The 21,640-nt window shown below is 42.3% G+C and overlaps 1 protein-coding gene and 1 long non-coding RNA gene across 5 annotated transcripts in view; one reads left to right on the top strand and one right to left on the bottom strand.

The window, feature by feature from the left end:
* Nucleotides 1-4,071, top strand: part of LOC308579566 (receptor-type tyrosine-protein phosphatase epsilon-like) — a 22,747-nt gene extending 18,676 nt beyond the window's left edge. For both annotated transcript variants that reach the window (XM_081214126.1, XM_081214125.1), the window contains exons 8-11: nucleotides 1,280-1,405; nucleotides 1,673-1,824; nucleotides 2,830-2,965; nucleotides 3,795-4,071. In XM_081214126.1, coding sequence (XP_081070252.1) covers nucleotides 1,280-1,405; nucleotides 1,673-1,824; nucleotides 2,830-2,965; nucleotides 3,795-3,869 — 489 coding nt within the window. In that variant the 3' untranslated portion in view covers nucleotides 3,870-4,071. The remainder of the gene's footprint in view (nucleotides 1-1,279; nucleotides 1,406-1,672; nucleotides 1,825-2,829; nucleotides 2,966-3,794) is intronic.
* LOC308579567 overlaps nucleotides 1-21,181 on the bottom strand; it is a 27,494-nt gene extending 6,313 nt beyond the window's left edge. The window contains exons 1-3 of one of the 3 annotated variants that reach the window (XR_014004539.1): nucleotides 21,104-21,181; nucleotides 16,699-16,759; nucleotides 1,431-1,478 (exon numbers count right to left, since the gene is read on the bottom strand). This is a non-coding gene — a long non-coding RNA (uncharacterized lncRNA). Of the gene's footprint in view, nucleotides 1-1,430; nucleotides 1,479-16,698; nucleotides 16,760-19,896; nucleotides 19,950-20,134; nucleotides 20,265-21,103 lie in introns of those variants that run through there. The other 2 variants (XR_014004540.1, XR_014004541.1) reach the window with 2 other exon arrangements.
* Between the last annotated feature and the right edge of the window lie 459 nt (nucleotides 21,182-21,640).

Genomic DNA, 21,640 nt, shown 5'->3' on the forward strand with positions numbered 1-21,640 from the left:
TCTTGTTCATCTCTAAAGTCTTTATGCAGCAGTTGCAGTGCGCACAGTACGTCGGCTCTAAAGTTGGGATACTGTTGCAGGTTCCCATCGAAGTGAGAGACTAGCCCGCCTGTCCGTCTCGCCAACCCAATTCCCTCCTGCCGGGGTGTCTGCTTTGTCAGCACGTCTAACCTGACCTGGAGATCCCTGCAGGCGGCAGCTGCCTCCTCCTCTCTCTTCCTGGATGCGAGAACCTCGGCGTTCAGTTGTGCCACTGCTTTTCTGAGGTCCTCTATCTGCTGCTCAGCCGTCATGTCGTCTGCCGTTCGTGAGCTCGCTAGTAGGCACCTGTTTCTCTCCCCTCCTCGAGGCTGTAGATGCCCACAATGGAGTGACGGAGCTTACTGTCAGAGCTGCTTGAAGATCCTAGCTCACAGAGGATCACGCTAGCCAGCGATCATTAAGTAAAAGTCTTTATTGAATTACAGTTTCCATTCTCACGCTGCTGCGCGCAAACTCTACGTCTAGTAGCTAGATCGGCGAAGCTCCGTCTGAGTCTCCGCCCCGTGTGCACCAACTTAATATCCTAGCCTTGCTCCACCTTTTCCGCCTGACTGTCCTCCTCTGGGTCCCTCTACCCCCCGGGGCTTCTTCCTTCCGGGATTCTTCTGACGCTGACCCGGACCCTCCTGCCTCCTTGCGCCGGGCTTTAGGACCTGGTTCCCTTTCGGGGCTGCTTACTGCGCCACCTTCCTCTGCATTTGAACTTGGCGCGCGCGCCCAACCTTCCACTTTCCTCTTAACCGTTTCTTCGCTCCCCGATGGAGGTGTGGCCACTCCTGACTCATGCCCTCCCTCCTGTGGTGAGCTGCCAGCGCTTCCCCCCTGGCTCCCTTCCTCTTCCCTGCTTCCTGGCGGTGACGCTGGTCCCGATTTCCAGCTGCTCCCCCCTGAGTCCCCTCTGGCTCTATCTTCCTGGGGTGCCCCCCTTGCCCTGGCCACTGGTGCTCCTTTCTGTGAATCCTCTGATTCACTAGAAAGACTAGGAGATCTCGGGTCGTCGTCATCACTCATCTTTTCTTCTGCCTCCTCCCCTTCGCTCTCTGTTTCCTCCCTTGCCCGTGCCTCTGCTCCTAAACCCCTGACAAATATGTAATGTGCGATTGGAGGGAGGGGAAGGAGACAGGAACTAGTTCTTACTAATGTTTTTGAGGAACCAGTGCTGTATCTGCATGAATATATTTCAACCAAGAAGTTCTGGAGGCAGCATTCATTCCCTTTTCTTCCCTCAATGTTACAGGAAAAATGTTTTCAATACTGGCCATCAGAGGGATCTGTTACTTATGGAGAGATTACCATCGAGATAAAGATTGACTCACTGGCTGATGCCATAAGCGTCAGGGACTTCCTGATTATGCACAATCAGGTATTAATGATAACATTTTAAATACGTCTGTGTCCGCTGTGGTTTTCTGAACTTCAGGGTTGCTTAAAGCCAACTGAAATGTAAATTTAGCTCAATTTAGATTACTCGTTAAAATCCTCTTACCTTATATAAATCACATGATTAAGTTACATTGACCATATATGAAAAGGTTCCTATAGATAAGAAGGTATGTAGCTGGCTTCCAGTGTTCCGTTCCACTCTTGAAGCTGCATTGAATTTGTGGTTTTCTTGCTTTTGAATGACCAGGAGAAGCTGGGCAGACTTGTCCGACAGTTTCATTTTCATGGATGGCCTGAAATTGGAATTCCTGCTGAAGGGAAGGGAATGATTGACCTCATTGCAGCTGTCCAAAAGCAGCAACAGCAGACAGGAAACCATCCCATTACAGTGCACTGCAGGTAAATAGTTTTGTATTTTATTTTGCTCTATACTCCTTTGCTTGTTTGTAAGTTTGCAATATTTCTATTCTGCCCATCAATATTTCCATGACAAATATTTACAAAAATGTAAAAATATATTTACAATTTTTTTAAAAAAGACAATAATTTTCTATAAAAAACATACACATTTACCAATCTAGTAGCCTTGAAACGATTTTCTGTACTCTGGGAGTTTAAGAGGGAATGGACAACTATGACAAGATACTCAGTTATCAGAAATGGGGCATTTGTCAGCAAAGCTTTAATTTCACTTTCCTAGAGTGATAAAGTGATATTAAATAAAGTGATATTACACAAAGTGATCAGCAATGGGGAACCTCTTGGCCATGGACCTAATTAGGTCTGCCTGGCTTCTGAATTTGGGCTGCAAGACCATTTTGGGCAAACTACACTCACCTACCAGTCACCTATTGTCATAAGATGTCAGCTACGGAGATCTGCTTTTGTTGGATAAACTGTGTTCATGATTTTGAAGCCCAATTTCTTATTAGCTAGAACTATAATTCATACATTACGTTAGCTTCAGTGTGTAATGCACAGCAGTCAGTCACATAGTGATAGTCAGGCTCTGGCTGCTGAGACAAGGATGTTTCTAAGAGTTTCCAGAAGTGCTAGGAACTATGTTTATATATTGGTAGTTTAGAAACAGCATGATGTAAACATTTATGCACATAAAGTGATTGCAAGATTAAGGTTGGGTGGTTGAAAAATTTAGACGTGAGTTTATATTTCAAGAAAGTTTTCCTTGGCTAGTAGAACTAAATTCCGTTATCTGCATGAAAATGTTTATATTAAGCAAATTGGCATAATTTATTCTGCTTCTGCCAGTCCTTGGAAAGAACAATGAGGCAATGCAGGGATTCTTCTAAGTAGCAGGGAATCAATTCAGGGTGTATTTTCACTGTATTGAATATGGATTTGGTAATATAACCTGTTAAAGAAAAAAAAGTATATGTATTATAGTGCTGGAGCTGGAAGAACAGGTACATTCATTGCACTCAGCAATATTCTGGAGCGAGTCAAAGCTGAGGGTCTCTTAGATGTATTTCAAGCTGTGAAGAGTTTACGACTGCAAAGACCACATATGGTGCAAACACTGGTATGTTGTTTTAACCACAAAAATATTTGTCAAAAGGATAATAGGATGTTGGTATTTGAGCAAAGTGTCACAACACAGGACTTGGGTGTTCACAAATACATGTCGTGCCAATGCTTAGTCATGTTGCAAAGCCACACCACAACAACTTTTGAAACTGCTGAATAGCCTCTGCACAGTGCTATAGGGTATCTTGGATTTTGGGGGGCGGGGGAGAGGAGTGTACAGCTGGTCCTCTGAACAGCTAATAGCAGTGGCAAGATCCAAATATCATTGCATACTTTTGCAATCAAGGAATTACGGCAAGGGTGGCCTCCCTGTATATAATGGGCAGATTAATTAGAGCTGGTTATTTGTGCTCTGCTTGCCTCTCACAGTTGTTTTTAAAAACAATAGCAATAGTCAGGTTTACATATGTGTCCTGGTATCAGAATATAGCCATTTTTAGCTGTCTTTTGATGGCTCCCCTACCCTGAGAGGCAGGCTATAACTAATTAAAATGAAAAAGTAAATGGGAAACTTCTTGATTTGACAGTGACTCCTGATAGGATTTATGTTTTTTTTAAATGCTCCCATTGGGCTCACTGTCCACCTCTCATTCAAAGTCTGCTTTCTCAGTGAACCAACTGTTGTTGTTGTTGTTTTAGTTATATTTTAAAATTAATTATGCTACCACCTGCAAAAAAGAAAGTGTTTTAACAGGATAAGAAATTAAAAATGTTGTCTGTGAGATATGATTATGTTCTAGTTTAGAGTTAAACATGCTTCACTGGAATTGTTATGATTCAGAGAAATTTTCATCAGAGTAAATGTATTCTTCTTCTCTTTTCAGGAACAGTATGAATTCTGCTACAAAGTGGTACAAGATTTCATTGACATATTTTCTGATTATGCCAATTTCAAGTGAAAACTCCTGCCTTATTATTATTAATTTAATCATCTGTACAGAGATTTGTAAATCATGTTAATTTATTTCCATTGACTTTTTAAAAACTCTAAATGTACATACTACCATGTTTGGCTTGCTCGGAATGCCTCCTTAGATGTATAAATTATTCAAGACTTTTACTCTCTGATCCAAAGGAGCATGCGCAGAACTGTTTCAAAAAAAAAACCAAAAAAAACCACCTGAAGAACCTGTTTGATTCCAGAGTCCCACTTTCCTTCCCAAACAGCCAAACAGCAGGATTGCTATTGTTTTGAAATGCTCAACATGTGCAGCTTCAGCACATAAAATAGGGGAGCTGCACATCTAGCACACTTTTGCATGTGGGACACCCCATTCAGCTGGGGATATATGTGCAAAGGCTGTGTCTGTGTATCTAGTTCCCCAAGCTGGATCAAGGTGATCTTTAAGTTTTGCATAATAGATGGCCGTGTACAATATATCACAGTATAAACTATTATAAAAATAGGGCACAATCCAGCCTATGTTAGGCATATTCAATACCCACAGATTTCAGTGGGTGTATTAAGCTTATGCTTAAATTTTTCCCATTGAAGTTAATGGGATTTGGAGTCCAGTTAATGGTCTGGGAGCACTTGATGCTGCAGCACTGCTGAAGCTAAGTGTGCATGGATCTGATCAGCCCCTTGGATGGGAGTCCATCGAAGAACAGGAAATAAATACTTTTAAAATTCATTAATGGGACTTCAAAAATGCTTGGTTTTGGCTGGATCATACCCATATTTTCCCCTGAACATCTATGAAATTCTGACTTTTACTTTTTACTTTTTAACTTTTAGATGACTTATAAAATAACCCGTGTTTATAAAGCAGAGGAATAAGAGTAAATAGGCTGGATCCAAATCCGCGCACATGACAATTATTTCTCTTAGAGCAAGTTCCACACAATGGCCACATGCTACTAGGAAACACTGTGTGAACCCCACTGAAATGAGTGTGGCCACCCAAGAGCATATGCATTTGCTTGCTGCATTCATCTCAGTATTTGCAGAGTATTCTTTTTTCGGTTGTGGCGGTGTTTTGATGCTTTTATGTTCATCAGCACCTTGCTCCACTTGTAAACCTATTGATGCTAATGTGAACTGCTGACTGTGGAAGACACTATTTGAGGTGCTCTAGAAAGTTGGTTAATATTCTACAACTATTAATCTTAACGGTCAATAGCCAGGTTATATCTGTTTGCTTTTTTTTTGTATTTTTAAAGCATTCTTCCTGTTAAGCACAACTCATTCAGTGGATTATATATAATGGTACATGAATCCTCCACAAGCAACTGTCTAAGATTTTGAACCTTAGCAAAAAACATAAAACGTATAATTATTTTTGAAGACAAGATTCTCTAGATAGTTCTGTTATAATTGCAAGCTGTAACTTAGCACCATAATGCAAATACTGAGTTCGTTGAATTCAGTTAAATAATCTTAAAAGATCACCTTAAGTTATTTAACCTGATATAATTTTTAAAAAAGAAATATTAACATAAAGTAACATATTTAATGTAGGTTAATTAATCAATATTTTGAAACTATTTTGTATTTTGAAAAGAAAGAGGTTCTGTTCTTGCTATCACAAAAAGGTATATTGCCAGATAGAAAGCAAATATATACCGTATTTTTCGCTCCATTGGACGCACCGGACCATAGGACGCACAGGACCATAGGAGGGGGAGAACAGGGGGAAAAATTTTTTTCTTGTTCTCCCCCTCTAAAACTAGGTGCGTCCAAGGTACATTCACCAGAGCTTGTGGGGCTGGCGGTGGAGCGAAGCGCTGCTTTTCCCCACCGCCAGCCTCAAAGATCCCTGAAGCCTTTGGAGAGCAGCGCCCCGCTGCCCTGCAGAGGTTTGCGCACAGCCGTCCCCAAGCTAGAGCAGCGAGATGGAGCCCTCCGTCTCACTGTTCTGGCTTGGGAACAGCCTTGCTAGCTTCTGCAGGACAGCGGGGTGAAGGCACCACGCTGCCCTACAGAGGTTTGCGCGCAGCCGTCCCCAAGCTAGAGCAGCGAGATGGAGCCCTCCGTCTCACTGTTCTGGCTTGGGAACAGCCTTGCTAGCTTCTGCAGGACAGCGGGGTGAAGGCACCATGCTGCCCTACAGAGGTTTGCGCGCAGCTGTCCCCAAGCTAGAGCTCCGTCTCGCTGTTCTGGCTTGGGAACAGCCTTGCTAGCTTCTGCAGGACAGCGCGGTGCCCCACTGCCCTACAGAGGTTTGCGCGCAGCCATCCCCCAGCTAGAGCAGCGAGACGGAGCCCTCCGCCTCGCTGTTCTGGCTTGGGAACAGCCTTGCTAGCTTCTGCAGGACAGCGGGGTGAAGGCACCCCGCTGCCCTGGAGAGGTTTGCGCACAGCCATTCCCCAGCTAGAGCAGCGTGACAGAGCCCTCCGCCTCGCTGTTCTGTCTTGGGAACAGCCTTGCTAGCTTCTGCAGGACAGCGGGGTGAAGGCACCACGCTGCCCTACAGAGGTTTGCGCGCAGCCGTCCCCAAGCTAGAGCAGCTAGACAGAGCCCTCCGCCTCGCTGTTCTGTCTTGGGAACAGCCTTGCTAACTTCTGCAGGACAGCGGGGTGAAGGCACCACGCTGCCCTACAGAGGTTTGCGCGCAGCCGTCCCCAAGCTAGAGCAGCGAGACAGAGCCCTCCGTCTCGCTGTTCTGGCTTGGGAACAGCCTTGCTAGCTTCTGCAGGAAAGCGAGGTGAAGGCACCACGCTGCCCTACAGAGGTTTGCGCGCAGCCATCCCCCAGCTAGAGCAGCGAGACAGAGCCCTCCGCCTCGCTGTTCTGTCTTGGGAACAGCCTTGCTAGCTTCTGCAGGACAGCGGGGTGAAGGCACCACGCTGCCCTACAGAGGTTTCGCGCAGCCGTTCCCAAGCTAGAGCAGCGAGACAGAGCCCTCCGTCTCGCTGTTCTGGCTTGGGAACAGCCTTGCTAGCTTCTGCAGGACAGCGGGGTGAAGGCACCACGCTGCCCTACAGAGGTTTGCGCGCAGCCGTCCCCAAGCTAGAGCAGCGAGACAGAGCCCTCCGCCTCGCTGTTCTGTCTTGGGAACAGCCTTGCTAGCTTCTGCAGGACAGCGGGGTGAAGGCACCACGCTGCCCTACAGAGGTTTGCGCGCAGCCGTTCCCAAGCTAGAGCAGCGAGACAGAGCCCTCCGTCTCGCTGTTCTGGCTTGGGAACAGCCTTGCTAGCTTCTGCAGGACAGCGGGGTGAAGGCACCACGCTGCCCTACAGAGGTTTGCGCGCAGCCGTCCCCAAGCTAGAGCAGCGAGACAGAGACCTCCGTCTCGCTGTTCTGGCTTGGGAACAGCCTTGCTAGCTTCTGCAGGACAGCGGGGTGAAGGCACCACGCTGCCCTACAGAGGTTTGCACGCAGCCGTCCCCAAGCTAGAGCAGCGAGACAGAGCCCTCCGCCTCGCTGTTCTGTCTTGGGAACAGCCTTGCTAGCTTCTGCAGGACAGCGGGGTGAAGGCACCACGCTGCCCTACAGAGGTTTGCGCGCAGCCGTTCCCAAGCTAGAGCAGCGAGACAGAGCCCTCCGTCTCGCTGTTCTGGCTTGGGAACAGCCTTGCTAGCTTCTGCAGGACAGCGGGGTGAAGGCACCACGCTGCCCTACAGAGGTTTGCGCGCAGCCGTCCCCAAGCTAGAGCAGCGAGACAGAGACCTCCGTCTCGCTGTTCTGGCTTGGGAACAGCCTTGCTAGCTTCTGCAGGAAAGCGAGGTGAAGGCACCCCGCTGCCCTGGAGAGGTTTGCGCGCAGCCGTCCCCAAGCTAGAGCAGCGAGATGGAGCCCTCCGTCTCGCTGTTCTGTCTTGGGAACAGCCTTGCTAGCTTCTGCAGGACAGCGAGGTGAAGGCACCCCGCTGCCCTACAGAGGTTTGCGCGCAGCCGTCCCCAAGCTAGAGCAGCGAGATGGAGCCCTCCGTCTCGCTGTTCTGTCTTGGGAACAGCCTTGCTAGCTTCTGCAGGACAGCGAGGTGAAGGCACCCCGCTGCCCTACAGAGGTTTGCGCACAGCAATCCCCAAGCTAGAGCAGCGAGACGGAGCGCTCCGCAGTGCTCCGTCTTCCTGTTCTGGCTTTGGGCTTAGCGGCGCAGCCTGCATTCGCTCTATAGGACGCACACACATTTCCCCTTAATTTTTGGAGGGGAAAATGTGCGTCTTATAGAACGAAAAATACGGTAAAGGAAAACATATACTTTCAATTTAAAACAATCTAGCTTAAGATAGTTATGGCTAAGCACTACTGAAAGCAACACAACTTCAGTAATTACATAGTGGCAAACTTGCTTCACTGGTGTCAGTGGAGTATAGTCATGACAAATCTTTAGCTGAATCAGGGAATAGCATCTACTGAAGTCAAGACATTTACTTCCAAGTCCTTAGAATACTGGTGTTAGTGTTCAATTAAGGACACAGATAAATACACTTGTGCTCCTTTAGTGTTGGTGGTACTTAATGGGAATGAACAGTGTCCTGAATTGTGTTCCTACAAATGGTGTGGTACTCAATGCCAGTATGCTTTCAGACCTCCTATATGACCTATTATTTCACAATTTTCTTCCTTATTGTAAGTATACAGAACTATCCCAGGAGTGTAGCCAATGAAGTATGGACATGTAGGAGTGCCCACAAAATTTGGGTTTGGGCTGTTGGTGCACAACTGACCATTTACTGTTAGGGCACAAAACCCATTTGTTTTGAACTGACTTGTATGATGGGTTGCTTCCTAGGGTTTTTACTTTAATGGCTGTGACTATATATAAAGCCCCATGTGGCAATGTCATCGTCTGGACAAAACTAGCTTTGGAGAAAAATGACAAAACACACAGTACATTTTATATCTATTGCTCCCATCTTTTTAGAAGGCATAAATTAAAGAGCACAAGTACAAAAGAATAATTTGTATATAAATGTCTAATATGCAATAGTTTGGGCTTGTTCATTGGTGGTTTTTTTAATACAACAAGGAAAGCCTTATTGACAACTATGTAGACTTTAACCTGGTCATTACATTTCAGCTCCTGCATTATTTTAATCTATGTTCATTTTAATACACGACTGGAAGAAAGGTGGATACTTTTAGCAATTCAGAGGATTGCAAGGTGTCCACATGAGTCTTTTACTTACCGACTTTTAATTGAAAACAGTTCAGGTTAGTCTATAAGCACACTGTTTTTAAAGCACTGCCATTTTATTGCTTGTGTCTTCCCAGTAATGCACTTCTGTAAATCTATATGTATATGTACAGTTGTTATGCACTTAATGAATAGAATTTATTGTAAGAGGTGATTGATGTTAAGCTCTCTAAGCCCCAAAGCAAACACCATTATTTGGTTAAGAGTTGAATGTAAAATAAGCTTTCTATCATAATAAGTTTGGAAATCCAAACTCCAAAATGTGAGGAATGAACAGTCCAATACACTATGGACCCAAATCTGTGAGCACATTAACAGATGAAGATAGGTTTTTTAAAACCACTGTTTCTACCCACCAGTTTAGAAGCTGCTTCCGACAGCCTTAAGAGTGTCAGACGCTTTCTAATGCAGTACAAATTGTGTGGAAACTGCTGTTTTCAAAATACTGGGGTTTTGACAAAACCATAATCATATTCTTCCTAATATCTCTATTTTTGTTACAATAGAGACATGTGCTAGTCCTGGTATTGAGTTTTTGACTACTGGATATTAGTAACACCTTTAGGTCCTGGTGAATATGTCCCCTCGGTTTTCTTGGCTCCTTGATGAATGGCCTCTCTGCACTTAGCCAAAGTATCTTATTTAGCTTGATAACACAAAAATAGTCTTTACAGTTACCAATTTAGTCTCCGTCTTCTAATTTCCCACTTCCTAGCTTTCAGTAAACCTAGAATAGCATAGGTAGCTGCTGTTCCCTCATCCATGACACTGGAATTCCTTGCTTCTCTTAGTATCAGTCCAGTACCCCTTCCTTGACCTCTGACCAGCATCCATAGCTGTAACTGTGAAATCTGCTTAAGGGAAAGCATTGCAGTTGTTCCTTTTTAAATTATCCAAACAAAGTCATTTTCAGATGTAGAGAAAAATCCTGCCTTGGTGGAAGGAAGTAATTATTAGATAATATTTCTAATAGCATCCAGAACTCTCTTAATTTGTTGCTTGTTCTGTAAAGCAATATTTAAAAACGTAAGATGTGGACCAGAAATGCACATAGCGGAATCCATTAATGAAGTAGGGATGTTTTAACTTTTCTTATATTTACCCAAGTGAAGCCAGAATACTTGGGGTGAGGCTCATTTTGGTAATACTAATATGAGTGCACTTAAAATGGAGCAGCTTTCCTCCCCCAATGTGGAATAATTTCTATACTCAACAGTTTCAGATAATTCCGTGGGATTAAATTCTCTGAAGTAATCTGAAGCACAAAACCTTCTCTGTGGCTTTGTTGGATTCCCTTCAGACAATCTAGTTCTACTAGGTTCTCCCATTTGGTGATGACAAGACTTGCCACAGTTGAGGAAATACTGTGCTAAACCCAGCCAAATCACTTTTAATCACAACTAATCTGTTTTATGAGGTTGGTGAATTGCAACTTTAGAAAGCTTGTTTTTCACTTCAAGGTGTTTAGTCAAATAAGACTGTGATACTTCGTACAATGGTATAACAAACATATTTATGGGTTTCCACACTTAATTTTTTTTACATTGCATGAGATTGCATTAATAAATGCCAAACAGTGATTAGAAATTTATATGTTCTGATCTGCATATCTAGTCACTATGTGACTCAACTTATTGTCTTGTGTGACAGTGGACATTGATTGCCAAAGCTCTTAAGTACATGCTTAACTCAGAAACAGTGCACAAATAGTAATATTGTTAAAGCAGTTTATTTCGAAGTATGTTTCTAGAAACTCGGGGTTCCTTATCAATTTATCAGGGAGTCAACAATAGCCCTATTTGTGTGTTAAAACCCTCATGCGATTTTACTTGCGTAAGGAGAGGGCAGGGGCGTGTCAGCTCCCCAACTTTACCCTCCACGAGGCTGGATGTCTACTATATGCATGTAGATCCAGTGTGATTTAGAACCTTGCACAATCAGCATCATGTGGAGAGCTAACACTAATGCAGCAGCATCCTGGCTACAGATCTTTGCCCTCCAATGCATGGAGGGAGCAGGCCAGCACTCCCTTTATTGCATCTGCTTTTTAATGCCTTGCAAGGACTAACAACAAGATAAAGAACTGTAACTTAGCTAACCAAAAGGCATCTTATCATTTGTTACTGATACTTTCCTGGAAAGTATAGCAGCAGAGGAGACATGTCCTTTGCAGGCCTGGCACCAGGGATTAGTAAAATCTGCAGGGCCCCCTCTAATAGTTTATATACATAAATTTGCTTTAAAAACAAACAAGAGCAGTGCGCACACAGGCATGCAAATAGTTAATGTGGGGGGGGGGAAATGCAGCTGTGTGGGGAAAGGAAGGCTCTGGTCTTGACCTTCTGTTGCCTGTATGACAGCCAAGGTCATACTATTCTATACCGTACTTGGATTCCTTGCTCCCCTGATTGCCACAGGATTTGCAGAGCCCACAATCAGCCACAACGTTCAGGATTAACTCCTCCTTGGCACTGTTGCAGAAGTTGGGAGAGCCTAAGCTCACAGTTTGCCTGGTCTCCCATGTTACCAGTAGTGGATGCTGTATCAGGCAGAGCAGGCTCCGTGCTCCCAACTCATCTGCTGTTAGAGCCAGCCCATCCGCACGCCCCATTTAGTCAGCCAGCTAGCCCTCTGCATGGAGCTTAGGAGCAAAAGAAGATATTGGAGGGAGCCCTGCTCATGCATTCAAAAGAACACCTGAGCTTGAAACAGTCCAGGAGTGTGTGCACCAGCCCCGCCTCCAGTATCCTCATGTGTGCCATCTCCACTCTCTCCTCTCCTGAGGTTTGAGCAGAAATATCTGCAGCAATATTCTAGCTGCATTTAGAAATTCCCTGCAGACCTTTGTGCTCAGAGCTCAAAAGGTTGGGAGTAGGAAGCATGCAGAGGGTTACTGGGGGAAAGGGCAGCACTGCATCCCTGTGACCCTACGCAATTTGAACTCTCATGCACTCTTTTGAATGCATGAAGTATGTACTCTCTTGTATTTGATGTGGATGTGTATCTCTGCGTGTTCAGGCCTCCTGCTGTCTCTTGCATGGGGTCCAAAGAATCCTGGAAACAGCCCTGGTGCTGTGGGACATACATGCTCTGTATAGAGGCCAGCTAGTCTCACTACGCAAATTTAAGAGGGTGACACAATGCACTCCAGAATTCCCTGCAACACACAACATAGTTCTTGGCAGACAACTCAGTGTGGAAAGCATTTCTTGATGCAAGCAAGTTTTGAAATCTTGTACTAAGTAAGATACTTAATGGCTTGGGTTAATCAGGCCCAACAGAAGAATGCCTGCTGTATTGATTAGTGTTTTGAAAATGACTTTTATGAATTGGTTTTTAAAGGAATTTGAACATCTTTGTTTCCAGCATTTGAAAATGTTTTCATTACGCAGTATCATTTTTAGTATGTTGCTACTGAACCTTATTCTGTATATGCAAAACTATATTTAATTTATGTCAAGATCTTTATAATATATGTATGTATTATACAGTGATATTTTCTTTTATTACATTTATAATTTGATCTTGCTGTATTTATAATGCCAGTGAATGTTGCTGAATTATTTGTATATGCAAATCGCAAGATCTAATAATTCTGATGCAAGAACAAGGTTTCATTTTTATTTTCAGGCTGCATTTCTTTCTTTAAATCTCTTAATTTCATTCCTCTACTATTTGCTCGTTTAAACTAAATACAGCAATGGTGCAAAGGACATAAAATCCCTTACTTAAATTACTTCCCAGAACTTTAAAAACTCTAGCTATTTGACTCAGAGCACTGTTCTGACAAAAAAAAAAGTTAAAAATGAAGCATTATACATATAACATTAATTTGCAACAGCAATTTATCTTCTCAACCAGAACACGCTTATTTATTCTAAGTAATCTGAATAAAAGTAATCATTATTCTCAGTTGTTCCAATGGATTATACAAAAGTAAATGTAATCTTCCTAGGCAGTACATTTTGGTCTACTTGAAACAAATATAGCCATGGCAGGCATTTTAGACCTTGTCTACACATGCATCAAAACGGATTTGGGAGGGTTAGACTGGACTGCAGGAGCAGAAACATGGTGGTGATGGGGAATGGCATAAAAAGGACATGGTGCACTTTTGTGTGTGCCAAGAGAGATGGTTCTGTTGCATATTTTAGATTTCTGAAAGAGAATGATACGTTTATGTTAAAACATCTTTCCTTTGAAGGAAGTACAAAAGGAATCCAGCAGTGTCTGGACAGTATGTCCTCTCCCTTTCTCCTCTCTGGTGCTGCCTGTGTTACAGGCAGTGTTCCACTTCAGACTGCAAATAGGTGGTCACATTTATAATGCTCCCCTATGTGCAAAACTCCTTCATGAGTAGAAAACAACTGGGAACAAGCTGTTCTAGAACCATTCTTCCTGGTAATGCTGCTTTTACTCGCAGGGTGTTTTAATATGCTGGAGCATTCAAATCTGGGGTGTCCATGGATAGTTTAACATGGTTGCATCCTGTCTCCTTCCTCAGCATTCTTTCTACACTCATATTGCTTTATGTGGAGACCATATCCTAGTTTGCTTCAGTCACTGCTCTGGATTTAGTAGGGTACTATTTTCTATAATTCAAAGGCACACACCACTGATATCTCAGCTATGTGGACAATATTGTATCCTGATTAGATATAATCTAATTAGACTGGATTTCATTGGAGCATAAAACTGGACAGAACCATTTATTTGGGCTAACGATTTCTTTACTCATATCAAAACCATTCTATGGTATTTGTATTTACCAAATGTTCCTAAATGTCCTGCCTTGAGGCGATCCACAGTTGTCCAATGTTACTTTCACTAATAGGATCCTGCTGTAAGATCTTCACCCAAGAAGTTCCAGAAATTGTTACACTGCAGATTACCTTCATCATGCTTTTAGTTGGTAGAACCCTGTTTGCTGGGGAGGTTTTCTGATGGGAGGTAGATAGCTACTCATAGCCATTGTAAAAGAGTGTCTGAATTCTATGAAAACACACAGACACACACAAAGTCACAAAGTTACAATTTTCAATTACATCCCTGTTGTGAAATTAACATATAGCAGCTATCAATCAGAGCCTATTGCTTGTAGTTCTTGAAGAATCAACTATTTTAGAAGATTTATTTTTTAAAAAAATTAAAAATCCTTTCAGTCACCAAGCAGTAGATAACTGCATGGTGTCTCACATAACTGAAATCCAGATCTGCCATCACCATGAGAAAACTACTTGTGAATTTCCATGAGCAAGTTCTTCATTTCTGACAGTTCCTTGTTTAATTCTTGGTAACCTAATTCCACAGACTATGGAAAAAAGCTTATAAAATTGACTACATGGGATGTCAGTGCTTGAAAGAATTTAAAATGTTTCCAATCTATTTTGGCCCTGTTGAGATCTCGTTTTTAGAAGTCTGATTCTGAATATTGAAAACCTGTAAATTGGTAGATTCTTTAATTATCCAGTCTAGCATACATCTATTCACTTTGCCAGAACATGTGTAAACAAAGACCACTGTAGCTGGATTATAAGTGACTTTCTCGGGATCATTCCCAGAATTTCTTACTACCCAGGCTATATAGTTTTATTTGAAACTGCAGTGGCAGACCTCATGAGATTTGTAGTCTGTTTTCTGAACATCCTCTATGGCTTTGATAATAGTGTATTTAAAAAGAATACATTAGTAAAAGTAATATTCTATATTATATTTGATCTAATAAAACACAGAACTCTTGTGGGAGAAGGGCAGTTGAAAGAAAAAAATCTCGACAATTTGTTACCATTTTTTATATCAAATAAAATATCTTGATGTTTTGGAGTTCTGTTTCCCCAGGTAATTTGCTACACTTTGCACTTTTATCATCTAAAAGATAGATAGATTAATTATTTGAAAGGACTTTAAATCTGAATTTAATATGAGCTTCTTATAAAGCATATTCATAAATGCATGCAAGAATCATGTCTCTGAGCTTTTGATTTGTGTCTTACAAATAGAAATAAAAAATACTTTTGATGCAGTTTTTATGAAATAGTTACTGATAAACCATACCTTCCTCAAATACTGGCATTCAGATTACACTATCTAGATATCTAGAATGAAAAAAATAAATGGCTATAGCTTATGCCAGTAACTGTCCTTAGCTAGAAAATAAAATGTGCAGACCCATCTTTCTCAAAAATGAAAACACATAGAGTTCTAAATAAAATAAAATAAGATTAGACCAACTCCCATCTAGTCCAGCATCCTGTACTCATAGTGGACAACCAACTATGGTTTCATGTGGGAAGTCTTTGAGAAGGACAGGAGCACAACAGCAGTGTCTCCCAGCAACTGATATGTAGAAGCATACTGCTTTTGACAGTGGAAGTAATACAGTCATGATAGCTCTTATTCCATACATTTGTCCAGTGTCCTTTTCAAGCTATCCAAGTTGATGGCCAACACTACATCTTGCAATCATGAATTCCATAGTCTAAGCACGTGCTGTGTGACATAGTTCCTTTTGTCGGTCCTGAATCTTTCAGCATTCTAGTTTGGTGGATGGCCCACGTTCTAGTACATGTGAGAAGGATAGACACGTCTCTCTAACCGAGGGGTAGTCAACCTTTTTATAACTACCGCCCACTAATGCATCTTTCTTGATGGTAAAATTTCCTTACCACCCACCAGTGCTTGATGGAAGGAGGATTCAGCTTGTGCCATAGAACCCCTACCGCCCACCTAGAATTCGGAAATGCTCACTAGTGGGCGGTGGGGACCAGGTTGAAAACCCCTGCTCTTACCAGTTTCTGCACACCATGCATAATTTTATACAACTCTATCATGCTCCACCATACCTTTTTCTGAACTAAAAAGTTCCAAATGTTGTAATCTTGTTCCAGCTCTCTGATCATTTTGGTTAGCTCCTCCCTTTTCCACCTCAACAATATCCTTTTCCAGCTCAACACAGTATTCCAGTGCTGTCACCATACATTATTGGACCTGTATCTTCCTGGTAGCAGACAACAGGACCATGAGACAGGTGTAAAATACTCAAGCAAGAGTTTTATTTACAACCTTACAAACACAAAGCATGTGGGTGTTCTCTTTTGCAGGCTAATGCAAACTGCAACTTCTCCTTTTGTACCCATCACCAGCTGTACCTAATCAGTCTAGAAAACCACACCATGAACTCACAGAAACAGTTCTTAAAGTTACAACAATCTTTTCTGTTTCTTTGCAGAATGACTCCTACCATAGATTTGTGTAACAGCATTAGGATATTGACAGTTTTATTTTCAAACCCTGTCCTGATGAATCCTAATTTTCATACCTGCCACACACTGACTCAACATTTTCATTAAGCTAAGATCTCGTTCCTCATAAGTCACTGCCATTTCAGACCCCATAAATGCATATATGAAAAGTTAGAACTCCCCCTGCAATGTACATCACTTTAGAATTGTTTGCATTTATTGCACTGGCCATTTTAATTCCCACTATCCCAGTCTGGATAGATCCTCTTGTAGCTAATTTGCAAATCCATTTTTCTTCTTACAAACCTGAACAATTTGGTGTCAACAGCAAATCTGGTGACCTCACTGCTCACCCCTAACCCCAGGTTATTTATGAACAAGTTCAAAAGTGGAGTCTTACCAAGAATCTTGGGGGACTTGGCTTTCTACATCTCTCCATTGGGAGAACTGTCCATTTATTCCTGAGAAGGGAAGGTGACCTTCATTACTTCATGAAAAGCAGCGAAACTTCAAACACTCAGGGGACTCTTCTGAGAAGCTTTTCTTGGTCACTTCTCCCTGTTCTTTAACCAGTTACTGATCCATAAGAGGACTGCCTCCATAGCTGGTCTCCATTTTATTTCACCTCTTTTTATTGTTGGTTTTAATGTTTTTGGTAATTTGCTCCTCAAATTCTTTTTTAAATCCCTTATTGTTTGCAACCCCCCCCCCCAAGGGCTGTGCTCCCTTTGCCAAATGAGAACAAAAAATAAGTATTTTTTCTGAATGAAGCCTTCTCCAATAGCTTCTCTGACTTTCCTCATTAACCACCCTGGCATTAGTGGTATCTCTCCTTATAAACTTGGTTCACTTATCTGTAAGTCGTAACATACTGGTAAAAAATCCTGAATGTGTGCTAAAGGCTTGGTGTCTTTCTTTTTTTATTACAGTAAAACTATAGTGAAGTTACTTTGCAGCATTATTTCTGCAGAAAATCCTTTCTTTTGAGTGCACTCCTATGCAGCAAGCCTTGGCATGTACCTCATTCTCGAGATACTGAAAATATGTGAAAATATAATTCAGATAATTACAATTGTATGGTCAAAATGATTTGTTCCTACATGCTGGAGTGGTCGGACTAGGATCTGGGAGACCAGGGCTGGTATCCCCACTCAGCCATGAAGCTCACAAAGTGACCTTGGGCCAGTCACTGCCTCTCAGTAAAACTTACTACATAGGGTAGCTGTGGGTATTAAATGAGGAGGAGGAGAACCATGTATGTCAACTTGAGCTCCATGGAGAAAGAGATGGAATAGAAATGCAATAAATAAAATAAAATATCCTATTGTGATGTCCCTTATAACTGGCTCAAAGGTGCAACTTCCAAAAGCATGTTAAAGAGCAACTCTACCATGATAAAATGATGTACATTGTCAGCTATTTACTCAATTACTGTACACCCTTGCACATGACACAGTAGTAATTCCAGAATGGTGTATTTGTATAACTGGGACTGAAAAGTTATACTATTTTGAAAATAACTAGGTTTTACTAAGTTGACCACTCAAACTTTACATATTGTAATCTAATGGCAAATTGACACTGCAATCCTAACCATGTTTCGTCAGAGGTTAGTCCAATGGGAACTGGATTCAGTGGGGCTTAGCTTACTCTCAAGTAAATGGGGTCAGGATGGCCTAAGCTGGATCGTGCCAGTAGCTTTGCCACTTCAGAGTAATTTAATTCCAAAGTGAAGCTAACATTAACAAAGCTGTTTACACTGAACTACAACACATTTGAAGTGACTAAACATCATAGCCACATGAAAACAGCAAATGAGGCAAACTATAAAAATTACAAAAGCAAAGCACAAATGTCAAGAGATTTTGCTTTTTGAAAGATCTAAATATTAAAATGTTATGCCCTGCAGCAGAAAAGAAAGTATGACCTTGCTGAGCCTTTGCTTCCTTTGTGTATATATTCTGCTCACAAAAACTTTATTAACTTGATACTAGACCATATATTCTACAAAGGCAAACTACTGGAAGTAAGTTAATATGCAGCATATAAATTGCAACGTATATGCTATTAATTTTCAGTATCAACTACTTTTACACAAAAATATATATAATTCACACATATATCACCTCCTTACTAAATCATCAATATACAAACACCCAGAGGTGTACACAGGGTCCCTTGTGCCCTCCCCTGAAAAAAATAGCCTTATCGCAATACCACATTAGAAATTACTAGATTTCACATGACTCAAGTACTCAAAATGTCTGGAGTGAGGGTGAGGCGAGGCGAGGCAAGGAAGTTCCTTATAAGTCCTGTGGGGTTCAGTGGGGTTTACTCCCAGGTACCCTTAATTAAATATGCAGAAAAAATTAGCATACGGCACGTGGGAGGGAAAACAGCACTTCTGCAGACCATGCATACAGTTTCTGTGTAACAAGTGTACAATATTATACATTACTGGCCATGGGTGGAGTATCCTGTTTTCTCTCCTCAACACTCAAAGACATTTAGGTGTACACATACACTGTACATACTCATTTTGTTTCATTCATGTGTACAGAGTTTAGAATCTATAACTATCTCAATCACCTTTTAAATTTTAAAGCAGTTTTCCTCATCTGCTTTTGATTTTCACTTTTCCACTTTTTTGAATCTGATGACATAATGGAAAGTGGAAGTGGAAGCAGCTCAGACAAGACTAATGTAAGACGATACAGATATGAAATCAAAATGACTGCAGGTTTTATTCAGATTGAGGTTGGGGAGAAACCCTCCTCCAGGAAGCCTAATTGGGAGGGAGGATTGGTTTCTCTGTATATAATATAAATGTAAGAACGTTATCAAACAGCCCCCACTGGAGGCTTGCAGTGCCACATCACAAACCTGGATTTGAATGAAGTCAGGGCAGTATAGAGGAGCAAATGTGAAGGCAAGCTGCACAACAGCAGCATGGGAGTGAGGAAGGGAGGCACACTGAGAGGCAGAAAGCAGTGGTTTAAAGTTGTGGAAGTTTGAGTAAAGCAGAGATGGAGAAAATTGGGAAGAAAATGGTAACTTTCAACACCAGCAGAAATTTTAGTAAATTAGGGGTGGAAGGTTTAAAGCAGCCACTCCCCTCCACCCCTTTCAGTGTTTTCTCCCTTCTTGTTATCCTGAAACTTATCCCTTTTGCATTCCTCAGCTGTCTCATTTGAGAGAGATAAAGGATGTGGAGTCCTCAAATATTCTATAGTATTTTTTTGCAATGTATTTCACTCCTGGTTCTGCATGAAGTTCCAGATTTGATGTAGCAACTTAGAACAGATATTTTATTAGCAAGCACCCAAAATATACACAACATCCATCAACTGAGTCATCAACCTTCTCAAACTCAACAACCTAACTCACAAAATTCTGCTCATATTAAAAAAAGAAATGTGATGAAATTAGAACAGCCAGCCCAAAGGTTCAAGAGGCCCTACTCCTTGGACCAGAAACTAAGAAACAAAAATCTTTGCATTAAGACTCTTTTGAGATGGACATTTCTTCTATTTTGGTGGAAAGCGTACGAGTATGCTATTTATAAAATACTTTTTCTTTCAGCACCACTTTCACTTACTGCATCAGAAGGAGCTTCCCAATTTAGATAAATATTGAAACTAAGTAACAAAGGAGTCCACTTCCCATTCACTTCCCATTCATATATTGTCCAGGGAAACAAGAGGCTACTTTGTAAAAGAAAAAGAAAAGAAAACAGAAAAGAAAAAGTCAAACCAGCACACAAAGGCACAGGAAAATACTGTAATTATATTAAGCACCGGTATTTGATGGTAGCAGGAAGGATTATATATCTATACCTTTAGAAATTCAGAAGACTCCCATGCATCCCCTGTTGCATAAATGTAGAAAGCATTTCTTTATAAATGTAGAATGTATTTATACGTACTCTTCTTTCTGAGCTAAAATTTCAAATATTTGAAATAAACCAGGTATGTTTTAGACGTATCTCTTTGTAAGTAAAAGTAGCTAATTTTTTCTGACGTGTCGTTTACGTATGATTGAAAAGCTGCAGGAGTTCACCATGGAGTTCACCACTGCAGCGATCTTGCACAAAAAAAATGCGGGGAGGCACGGACGCGGGGGTGAAGATGCGAACAAGTGTACAGTGGGACTGCATAGGAGAAAGGGTTTTTCAGAAATGGGAGTTGGGATGGTGAAAAGCAAGCTTTAGCAGTTGCATGGGCTTGGGACGGGCTGCGTACAAAAGAGATGCTAAACTGGAGAACTTGAGGGTTACTTGTGTGGAACTGCAATTGTCAAATCCTGTATCATAGGATCCAACTCCTAGGGACCGAGGGGTCTTCTCCCCCCGTAAAACATTTGACGGCTGTCCCCCCCCCCCAGTTGATGGGCATGTGCGTGCCCGCGTCATGTGCTGAGCGGGGCTTGCTTGGCCCCCCAATATTTCAGTCAAGTTGCCACACCCCTGTCATGTGTAGTCACGTGGGTGCCCCCCATCCTCCATTAATTTAGGGGGCGTGTCTGCCTTGGCAAGTTTTTCCATTTTCAAAAAAAGAAAATAGGGTAGGGGGAATAATAATAATAATAATAATAATAATAATAATAATAATAATACCGTAATAATGTATTACTTATACCCCGCCCATCTGGCTGGGTTTCCCCAGCCACTCTGGGCGGCTTCCAACAAAACACTAAAATTTCTTTTTCTTAAAATTCAATCATTGTACTTGGAAGTTCTTCAGCTACTTCATAAGCACTCAAAGTTGTCATTATATCCCCCCTGTTGTGCTATTTTTAAGCAGCACCTCAGAACAGAGGAGGAACGGCACCCTCATAAGCACGCCCATTGAGAAGACTTGAGTTCAGAGGCGCTTACTCGCAGGTAAGCGGCATTACGGCTGTCGTTGCGCCATATTTATGCTTCCGCAGAAACCATTCGGAAGTAGTCCCCACGCAGCCCGCTCCCCCCCGCCCCCCAGAAAGCTCATTTCAGTGTGGGAGTGGTGGTGGGGTAAGGAACATTCTTATATTTTATCGGTCTTCCAGGGCAGGGGACAACTAAGTTAAAAGAAAAGGCGACAAAGTTTTGCGTGGCGGAGAGATACAGACCTGGAGTGAGGAGAGTTTTACGTCGGAGTTACGGACGTGACGACGTCAGAGCGGGGATTTCAATTAAGTGGGGAGTTAGGCGCTCGCGCGCACGCGGGTTTGTTACTCGGTTTGGACTGTTAGGGGGGAGAGAAGGGGAGAGCGAGAGGGTCCTGCGTATCCTCGTTGGCGGAGGACGCGCGCGCAGGTAAGGGACGTTCAGCCCGTGTGGGGAACGGGGGGGGGCACGACCC

The sequence above is a fragment of the Podarcis bocagei genome (genome assembly GCF_964188305.1).
Source record: "Podarcis bocagei genome assembly, contig: HAP1_SCAFFOLD_208, whole genome shotgun sequence".
Taxonomy (NCBI): Eukaryota; Metazoa; Chordata; class Lepidosauria; order Squamata; family Lacertidae; genus Podarcis; species Podarcis bocagei.